At 36.0% G+C, this 10,190-nt stretch overlaps 2 protein-coding genes across 2 annotated transcripts; both read left to right on the top strand.

Annotated features, from left to right (window-relative positions):
• Positions 1 to 618: 618 nt before the first annotated feature.
• bbof1b (basal body orientation factor 1b) lies at positions 619 to 4,336 on the top strand (the record flags this gene model as incomplete). Its single annotated transcript, XM_079473358.1, has 11 exons — positions 619 to 659; positions 790 to 1,042; positions 1,118 to 1,183; positions 1,495 to 1,638; positions 1,720 to 1,800; positions 1,885 to 1,955; positions 2,067 to 2,211; positions 2,602 to 2,942; positions 3,053 to 3,166; positions 3,301 to 3,402; positions 3,741 to 4,336. The coding sequence occupies 11 exons, from the start codon at positions 619 to 621 to the stop codon at positions 3,826 to 3,828; spliced, it is 1,446 nt and encodes a 481-aa protein (XP_079329484.1). The 3' UTR covers positions 3,829 to 4,336.
• A 353-nt stretch (positions 4,337 to 4,689) lies between these two features.
• On the top strand, positions 4,690 to 7,164 carry LOC306904002 (protein YIPF7). Its single transcript, XM_079473599.1, has 6 exons — positions 4,690 to 4,781; positions 4,903 to 5,019; positions 6,032 to 6,165; positions 6,264 to 6,409; positions 6,588 to 6,769; positions 6,863 to 7,164. Exons 2-6 carry the CDS (start codon positions 4,904 to 4,906, stop codon positions 7,023 to 7,025), a joined length of 741 nt encoding a protein of 246 aa, XP_079329725.1. The 5' UTR covers positions 4,690 to 4,781; position 4,903; the 3' UTR covers positions 7,026 to 7,164.
• Positions 7,165 to 10,190: the final 3,026 nt, after the last annotated feature.

Genomic DNA, 10,190 nt, shown 5'->3' with positions numbered 1-10,190 from the left:
ACTATGCATTTTGTTGAAATAGAGATTTAATTTGCTTTAATTTAATTACCTAAAAACTCAGTTGTAATCGGCTATTGTTAGGCCAATGTTATATATTGTGAATGTAGGCTTAAATATTGATTAAATTCAAAGTGTATTGCCACATAACGAGTTGGTGGAATTTTGTTTCGTTGGTCACCTAGTAACAGACAGGAGACAAACGACCAGTTAACACAATACAGTACAGGCTACAAAACACCAACAACAGCAATGAATCCAAGTTAATAGTGTTGTTGACTGGGTGGTGGGGTGGGCTTCCTTGAGTGTTTATAATTTGCACTTAGGTAAAGACAATATAAAATAATGCTCATTAGTTTTTTTGTTGGTTCCAACCGTTCACTTTTTTAAATACTTGAGCTTTTAATACATAAGTAAAATTAATGTCAGGTACTTTAAGACTTTTAATCAAGTAATATTTCGAAGGGTGACTTTAACTTCTGCCAAAGTCATTTTCTGTAGATATTTGTACTTTTACTCAAGCATCGCTTTCATCTCCATGGTAACGGATGTAAACAAACTCCCTGTCCCGCTCGGAGACATCATATTAAAAGAGCACACCGTTGATCAGACCACAGACAGATGCCGATCAAAAAAGGAAGAAAGGGGAAGAAGGGAAAGGGGTAAGTTAAGACAAATGTTGTCATCTTATTTTTTTTCGATATAAACTTTTGCCGGTTGTTCGTCAAACAAAAGAGCCAGTTTATCTATTTGAAATCCAAACGAATATCCCTAGTGTTATTTCTACTTCAGAAAAGGAAAGAAAGATGGAAAGCAGGAGTCAAAAAGGGATAAAGAGTCTGATATCGAGAGGGCTAAAGCAAACGCGACTCTATGGGAGGCCAGATGTGATATGACAGAAACTTCACGCATTGAGTATCATGAAACAGCGGGCAGACTGGCCAAAGCCAACGAACACCTCACTGATCTACAGCACAAAACTGAGAAGAAAACCATTGAAGTTATTGCTGTTCTGAGGGAAAAAGACGTCGAAAATGAGGAGAAGGTATTTTGAAATGCACTTGATGTATGAAGCTACACGTTTTAATGCTGGAGTATTATTAAAAGTTGTCTTCCTTAGATTGCTGCACTGGAACAGCAAATTCAGTTTGAGAAAACAAGAGCCTCTCAAGAGAAAGAGAATTTAGTGAGTCAAGTTATTTTAACAGTTTGTTTGTAATTTGAGAAAGGAATATGGAATATGTTTTTGTAAATCATAAACTGTGCAGAGATATGAATAGATGGGAGACATCAATATATATATATATACTGTATATATGTACAAATTACTTATTGTTAAAAAAAGGCCTCAGTACTTTCTGATATTGAACTCTTTGTGTTCTTTGAAATGAAAATAAAAATAAAATATTGAAACTTATGTAAGTTGTGAGGGGCGGTAAATTGGTTGTCATTATACTGCCTTGTTGCTGACTAGTTTTCATGGATTTGCCATCACAGATCACTGATTTTACTCTGAAGATTGGTAAACTGGAGGAGAAGTTTGAGAAGAGATCCAGTGAGTTTAGAATTATTCAAGAGGAGCTCGGGATCATTAATGACTTTCTTGAGAAGAAGCCACAAATGGAGCAAGAACTTGGAAATGTAGGATGCAATTGATTTATTTCACATATTTAACTGTATAAGAATCGCAATAAAGCTTGACATCAACATTTTCATATACAGATGAAAGAAACTTTGGACAATGCCGATTTAGATCATCAGAAAACTCTTACTAAAATGGAGCTAAAGTTCCTCAATGACAAGGTATAAAGGCAAAAACAAACATTATCTCTCTCATCTTTACCCATTCACTCCCTTACTCACTCACTCTATCTTACATATCTTAAGTTGCTTCTAGAGCAGAAAACTGAACAAAAGATTGCTGTGCTTGCAGAGAAAGCTCACAAAAAGGCCATTGTGTAAGTATCTCCCCTGCATCCCAATGACATTTTACCTTTCTACCTATTGGAACAACTTTTTTGAGAGATTTTAGGATATTTGAAATGAGACTTCTGTCTTGGTCTCATCAGACAGTTGGATGTTGCTTCTCGCTCTGTTTTCAAAGAGAATGTGCGTTTAAACAAGGCACTGAGTTACCACATCAAAGAAGTCGAGGATCTGCGGAAGAGAAATGCAGTGTTGCCGAAGGAAAATGGCAACCTCACCCAGCAAAAGGTGACAAACATGAAACATCACAAGAAGTTCATAATATGTTTATCATGATTGATACCTTGATTAATAGATCTGTCCAAACTTTTCACTAGCTGTGTTTAAAAAATAAACAATAAATATAATATAATTATTACACGGTTCGTTGGAATGCTTGATTCTGATTGGCCAGTCGCAACATTTGCAAGTTTGTTATGCGGTCACCCAGATGCAGCAAAACATTTTAACAGTTTTTTTGACAAATTAAATATGAATATGTCTTTTAATAACATATATGACATTATATTTACAAATTATTAAACCAAATTGCCTGTTGGTGACATTTGAACGTCAAACGTAGACAGAGCTTGCCAAGGAAACAAGATTTTTAATGGAACCCGTTCATTCATCCCACAGGAGACAAACCAACTGATAATGAATGACACAGTCTCTCAGATTACAACCCAGCGAAGCCAGATCACTGAGATGAAGGTCAAGGTGTCCACACTGGAGCAGGCACTGGCCAGCACGGTAGCTGAGTTTGAATGTGAGAAAGCTGGTGCCAAGCACCGTACCAAAGTCAGAACTCAGGCCAGCGGTTTGGAGCTGGATAAACTTCAGAAGCTCCTGACCTTACGAGAGAGGGAGCTGAGCCGAGTGAAGAAGTTGGCCCGCAGTATAGTGGAGCAACGCACAGACACAGAGATCCTGTTCCATGAAGCGCTGAACCAAGTCAAGCAGGAGACTCTAACACAAAGGTTAACTATATTGCTGATTTTGAGAATGTGACTAAAGTTTCGTTCAATGAATGTTCCAGCTGTTATACATACATAATACTATAAATGTTGAGAGGATGCTATGCTTGCAGACTGGAGGCAGATGTGACTCGTAGCAAGAGGATGAATGAGGTCCTGTCGGGTAGAAGGGATTACGCTCACACACAAAACAATGTATCCACTGGCTCGCAGGAGGTCGAGAAAGGGTGAGAGTTCTCAAAATCTGTTTGTGCTTGTTTGTTAATGTTCAGAATTCTCTTTTAAAACAAGACTTAACTTGTTACTTACATGTTACTTATTAGCAAAACAGGTCAATAACAACCGTGTGTTAATTCAACAGTAATCTAAGGAAACACAGAGTGAACATATCAGAGATGAGATGGGAGCAAAGAGAAAGAGTTCTCAGACTGCTCTTTGGTAAAATGAACAGCAGGAAATCAAAGTAAGCATCTTCTAGTGGATACTCTTTTTCAATTTTTGGATAAAACATTTTTGGAATATGTGTGGGTGTATTTTTTTATCCCCTGAAGGAAACCTATTGATGCTCCAGGTTTTATAGATTGTGAGGGGAAGCAATCTGTTTATTTTTGATTTATAGAAATGGGTAAAACTGTGACTTGTTTTATTCTGACATAGCACTGTTTCAAAAAAATATAAAAACATTTATTTTGATTCTAAAACAAATAAGCAAAGGAACTTAATGGTTGTAAATTTGTCTTATGCCTATTTCTTTGTCTTTTTGTTCTGCTTCATTACATTGATGTGTTTTCTTTTACACAGAAGTGCAGAAGAGGAATCTAACGTCACCTTTTTAACACAAGAAGAAGTTTTCAATATGAGCTTGACTGGAGACTCCAGTCACATATAGACATCATTTGGAATTATGAAAATTAACTTCACTTACTTTAAGTGTGTGTGTGCGTGTTTATATTGCACCGTTTTTTTAGAATTATGAAAGTATTAAGGGTAACAGATACAAAACATTTCAGGGTGGTTGTAGATTAAGCCATGACTATACCTTACAAACATACCCTAGACTGCATGAAAGAGAAACTGAGTAAAATAACAACATTAAGCAAATACGCTCATTGCAAAAATAAACACTGTAACCGCAACACTTTGAAATCCTCTTTTTTACTAACAAGATTTAAATTATGATTTGATCAAATACAAGACAGATTTAATATTCTTTATGATGAGCTATGGGGTAATCTGATGAGCCTTTTTCTGCGTATAATTTTTATTTTACAGCACGGATTTGTATGCCAACCTAAACAAATGTGTTATCATTTTGAAATAGCATTGTATAATGTAATTTAATGTAATCAAATGTTTTCTGTTATGACATTTTAACAATTAAAAATCTGGACCAATTTACTAACTTGCAAATGAGTCTTTTGCTAACATGGAAAAAGTTGTGTTTGAACAGGGTGCTAAAATGAAAATGCAGTATGTCAATAGACATTATAGACTGTTTTTAATAAGATGTTTGATACATTTACTAAGTGATCATTAACTACTGTTGATTTGTTTTAAAACAGTCCTTCATCTCTATAATTATGTTACAAGAATTAACAGTTTTGCACTGATAAATATGATTATATTGTTCATTATGCACAAAATAAGCAGTGTAAGATCTACAGATAAGGATGGGTTTACACCATTGACTCCCAGCCCAATGACAGTCCTGCGGGTGTCCCTCAAGTAAAAATAGAAGACTATAAATAGCATCTCATACACACATACAAAACAAACAGCTGCTCAGTGACCAAGCAAACCCGAAAGACAAATTAAGTTGTGCAAGTAAAACAAGAAAAACAGGTAGGAAATTTGTTGAGAATTGTTTAACAAATGTTTATCTTGACACTGATTCAGAAATCATTAAAATGCTACCACAGTGTTTGCTTGAACTTGCATGCACACGTTATATTTTCTTGACCAGCATGGGAGAATTTCAAAACTTTGAACAGGACTTCTATCAGTCGGGGTATTATACAGAAGGCCAAAACGAGATGTATGGCTACGATCCAACCTTCATCAATCCAGGGTATGATAATGTGTAAGTCAAATATCACCACACTTTATACATATATTCTATACTACTCACTAAGTGTTGTATAAAGTACCTAAAAGCAATACTTGAGTACAAATAGCCTATCTTGCCAGAAAATTACTTTGGTAGACGTGAAAGTACATTTTAGAATATGACTTGAGTAAAACTCTTAAAGTAACAGATAAATGAAGAGTTTGGTTCCAAAATGAGATCACTGCATTTTTAAGAAATGCACTATTTTTCATTATGTTATCGTGTTTTTGTTGTGTTCTATTGTACCAGCTGCAGTTTGATTGATATTAATTGGAATGCACAGTAAAAAAAACTATTTTGAAAACAAAACTTTTCAAATATTGTAATTAAGTATCGATAGCACTTAGTAGTATTTAAAGTAAAGTTAAAGTAAAGTAAACGTTGTTGGTAAAAATGTTTTTTTAGCATAAAGATAAAAGATGGTGCTTACATAGAAATGTACTACTTTGAAAAATACATGTTCAGAAACCACATCATACTTCATAACTTATAAAAGGATAGTTCCCTCCCACTCCCTATATTATCCCTCTAAGAGAACAACTTGGAACAAAATCTGAACAAATCTGTCTGGCTCTTACTTCTTTCTTTCCTTGCATTTCCCTTACAGTAACAACCTGGTCATTTGATAAAAAATTAAAATGAAAATTTTGCAGTTTATCTTTAAAAGATATAAGCACATTAAATGCTTATAAATGCAGAGAGCACCTTTTTGCACTTGCACATTGAGCTTTAACCAATGATTGGTTCAGCATTGTCATGGGGACTGGATCCCCGGCTTGTCTATTTCATTTCTGTTTCTATGCTTAGGGGAAATGTATAGGAGTAAAAGTATAAATTTTTTTCAGGAAATGTAGTGGAGTAAAAGTCTGCAGAAATATAAAGACTCAAGTAAAGTACCGATACATTACTATATCCAACACTGGTGTACTGTATTTGATTTAGTTTAATGGTGTTGCAGTTTCATTGTTTACTGTCTGATTGGCAGTGATGGTAACGGCCCCTTACCAGATGAGTATACCACCCAAACCTCTTATACTGGGCAAGTATTTCAGCCTGGAGCACAACCTGAACAAACCGAATATACAGATTCATTTGAGCAAGAGCCACCACTATTGGAAGGTATTGGCACAAAATAATCATTTTGAAGTCATTTAAAGAATTTGTCATGGTTAATGTAATTAGATAACACAAATGTGACAGTTTTGTTTTTCCCTCAGAGCTGGGCATTAACTTTGACCATATCTGGCAGAAGACTCTGACTGTGTTAAATCCACTTAAACCAGCAGATGGCAGTATAATGAACGAGACCGACCTCACTGGCCCCATTCTCTTCTGCATTGCCCTGGGAGCCACACTTCTGATGGTATTAACTACACCTTGAAACTTTGGGCATTACATTACACCAGAAGTGAAATGGCGAAACCATTAAGTAGAGGTACAAAATGATTCGTCAAAATGAGAATAGAAAACATTCCATATTGTCCAGAGGTCTGCTGTTTGTATTTGAGTGTGTATTTTGTGCTAGTGTATTCACTTTACAGGCAGGGAAAGCACACTTTGGATATGTGTATGGCATCAGCGCTCTGGGATGTGTTGGGATGCACATGCTGTTGAACCTGATGAGTAGCTACAGCATATCCTGTGGATGTGTGGCAAGCGTGCTTGGATATTGTCTCCTGCCTATGGTAGTGCTCTCCACCTTTGCTGTCGTTTATTCCCTTCAGTGAGTACTTTTTACGTATTTAATTTCGTTTTTAAGATCATTTCAGCTGTGTTTCATTTGGATAAATAGTGGCTTTGTTGTGTTTTGATGCAGAGGACTTCTGGGCACGTTATTGGCCTTGTTCGTGATTGGCTGGTGCAGTCTGTCAGCTTCTAAGATTTTCGCTTCCACTCTTGATATGGGTGGACAGCAACTGCTGGTGGCATATCCCTGTGCTTTACTGTACGGTGTCTTTGCTCTACTCACTGTCTTCTGACTGTTCATTGTTACACAATTTGCACAATTACTACTCCAAGATGAGTTCATATGCAGTTCATAAGTAATGTAGTTTGTCTGTCAAATTACTAACTTGGCAACAACACAAAAGTATAATAAATCTTTATTAATATAATGATAAAACAACTCTGTACTCGTGTTTTCGTTGTTAAGAATGTCCGTTGAGGTGTATTAGAATACATTTTGTTTAGATAATAAAATACATACATTCATAAGATACATAGTGTATTGCTAACAATATCATCATGATAAGCATTCATTCTTGATCTCACTCCCTTTCAGGGATCAAGCTGAATAATGCAGAGAAAGCTGATCTATCTTATCATCTGATCTTATTAATTATTGAGTTGTGTGTGTGGAGGAAACAGCTGTTTGTGTTCAAATTCATTTACAGGTAATGTATTTAAAAGACACACCCACAGATGATCTGAGCTTGGAAATTCATTAATGTGGGAACGCTGTTTGATGTATGAAAGGGACTTTAAGTTTCCAGGGGTTGTTATGTATTATAGAAACATCCTAAATCCTAATTTGTTCAGCATATGTGGTGATTTTAATTTTGAACCAATGTATAACATTGAGTTTGTTAAATGTTCACTTAAAGGCAGGGTGGCCAATTTCTCTAAGCAGGCGTTGATGTTCCAATCACCAAAACAAACACACCCCTACACCCATTTTTCGCTTTCGTCAGCGCACGGTTCGACTAATGTCAGTCCTGTGCACTGTGCACCTTACTGCTGATTGGCTACAAGGTTGTTTTAGTACTCGGCCCAACTTTGTCTATACAAGCGTAATTCGGAAATCAGACACCCCGCCTTTAAAACAAGACGATTGTATAATATGGCTTCTGGAACCTAAGGCAGGTTTTCTTAAAAGTAAGGAATACAAAAAATATATATAGTCAAAAACTATTATAAAAAAAAATCTTATAAAAAAGTTTGATTTTCATTTTTTATTTCATTAAAATGTAGAACTGTGTATAAAACTTTGACCACAATATCTTTATTTTCTATAAAATCAAAGGAATAGGATTTCATCACAACACATGGTCAACTACAGAAAACAAGGACCACAAACAAAGAGAGTTACAACAATCTGTTGTCTATTGTCTTGTCCGTTTAGTTTCCTTTATTCAAGAATATTTTTGCAAAATCTAGTATAAAATATATTTACAGAACCACAATATACACGTATATTAAAAATCACTTTACAGGAAATTCATTGGCCACTGTTCATCGCTTCTATGCATGCTGAAGCCTCTCGGACATCCACCGGAGTGACACCCTGGTACTTTTTGACCCAGCATGCTCTGCTGCAGGCCCTTTAGTAGCTGTTTTCAGGCATCTGCTCAAGGTCTTTTAGGTCGATTCAAAACAAGGGAGTCCTTTAAAAGAAACACGTTTATTAAATATTAAAAGTCAACAGTATATCAACATCAAAAGTATATAGATATAGTAAGATACATGTAACTTTAATAATACCATATAATAATAACTAGTAGTCATTCATAAAATAAATTAATAAACAACTGTATAGTTATTTTGATAAAAAACATATCCTGTGATAATCAGGATGTCAAATATTAACTGGAACCATAAAATCTGAACGTGATAATTACAATTACAATCCCTTATAGGGTGAAAGCAACAAACACCCATAAATCTGAAGAATTATACAACACAATGTCAATTTTTAAGACCAGTTCTGTACTATAATATTTCCATAACAAATACATTTCTTGACAGGTTTCGTGAATTATTTTTGCTAGTAGATTTCATTACTACTTCCTACAGTTTTTAATTTGAGTTCAACTTTTCAACAATAGAAATTTAAACTCTTAGTCTTTTGTTTTTCAAAATGAGCAAGAAGAGACTTGTCTCATTAATGACATTACACTGCATTTTTGTTTAGTTGTCTAGTAAAAATATTTATAATTAAAACTTCATAAATTACGATACATTTAGGTTACAAGAAAACTAACCTAAGATATTTAGTCTTGTTTAATGAAAGAAAATATAAGAACTACGTATGTTTATGTTTAAAACAAAATTATCGATTAAATCTACAGTAAGTTACTAGCAAACCTGCTTCAATAGTAAAGTTTGACAGTGTGTAAAAGGAGCCTTTTTAACAGCTAGTAGACATTAGGCTTCATTAGCTTACATGTCTAAATGGGGTGAATTCCCTTTCCCCAGCAAATCTCCAAAAAAAATCTTTCATCATTTACACACCCTCGTGTCATTCAAAACCCATGAATTTCCTCTGCAGAGCACAAAATAAATTTTGAAGAATGTTGGTGAGGAGACTTTTTTTCCCAAAATATCTTCTTTTGTGTTCCACAGGAGTGTAAGGTTTTGAACGACATGATGGTGAATAAATGATGATGATACTTATTTGTGAACTATCCCTTTAATAAAGGCTGCTTAAAAACAATGCAGTATAGAACACTGCATCACACTTACCCCATACATTTTGGACAGGTTGTTAAATAGCACCTGTCCCGCACTCACTTTGTTTCTCACGCCCCGGATGGTTCCGTTCTTACTGAAGATGTTCACGCGCTTCCCGTTGAACAACTTTTCTTTTGCGACACTGGCGTACATGAGGAGCCCGTCGGGCTCACTGCCGCCGTCGTCCGCTTCATGACCCACCAGGCCGCTCAGATGACTGTTTGCCTCACTGATAGCGGGCGAGCTGGCGCGCTCGGGCTCTGAGCTGACCGTTGTGTCTGTGTCCGCAGAATCCTCGAGCGCATCCTCTCTGAAGACCTCCCGCAGGACGCGTCCACTGTGCGCTGATGCCACCCGGAATCTCACCCTCCTCTCTGCTCTGTCCTCCTCGTGAGCCCTCGATGCGTGGCGCTCCATTTTGCCGTTAAACATCTACATTATACAATTTGTGTTGGACTGAAACTAGAGTCGGACCCGGGCGAAGTGCATTGCCATTACATTAAAGGTCTATGCTGATAAATAGCTCGTGACACGCGGGTGTCAATTTGACACCAAATGCTTTAATATTTAATAAACGTTATCCATGGAAACAGTAAAAACACGCTTCTGTGGCACGTTAGTTCTCTTATGAATAAAAGATAACTCTCGTTTTGGTTAAGGGACACATTGTGTGTAACTAATAACGTAAACACCTA

This window comes from Barbatula barbatula, assembly GCF_947034865.1.
Source record: "Barbatula barbatula genome assembly, chromosome: 14".
In the NCBI taxonomy this organism is placed as follows: Eukaryota; Metazoa; Chordata; class Actinopteri; order Cypriniformes; family Nemacheilidae; genus Barbatula; species Barbatula barbatula.
The sequence above is the reverse complement of the archived record's forward strand: the minus strand, read 5'-3'. Positions and strand labels throughout refer to the sequence as shown.

Bases quoted from the DNA above. Each gene is read 5' to 3' on its own strand.
- LOC306904002 (XM_079473599.1), top strand. From the start codon at position 4,904: ATGGGAGAATTTCAAAACTTTGAACAGGACTTCTATCAGTCGGGGTAT. The intron at 5,020-6,031 runs GTAAGTCAAATA...TCTGATTGGCAG, and splicing joins AATCCAGGGTATGATAATGT to TGATGGTAACGGCCCCTTAC. The intron at 6,410-6,587 runs GTATTAACTACA...TTCACTTTACAG, and splicing joins TGGGAGCCACACTTCTGATG to GCAGGGAAAGCACACTTTGG.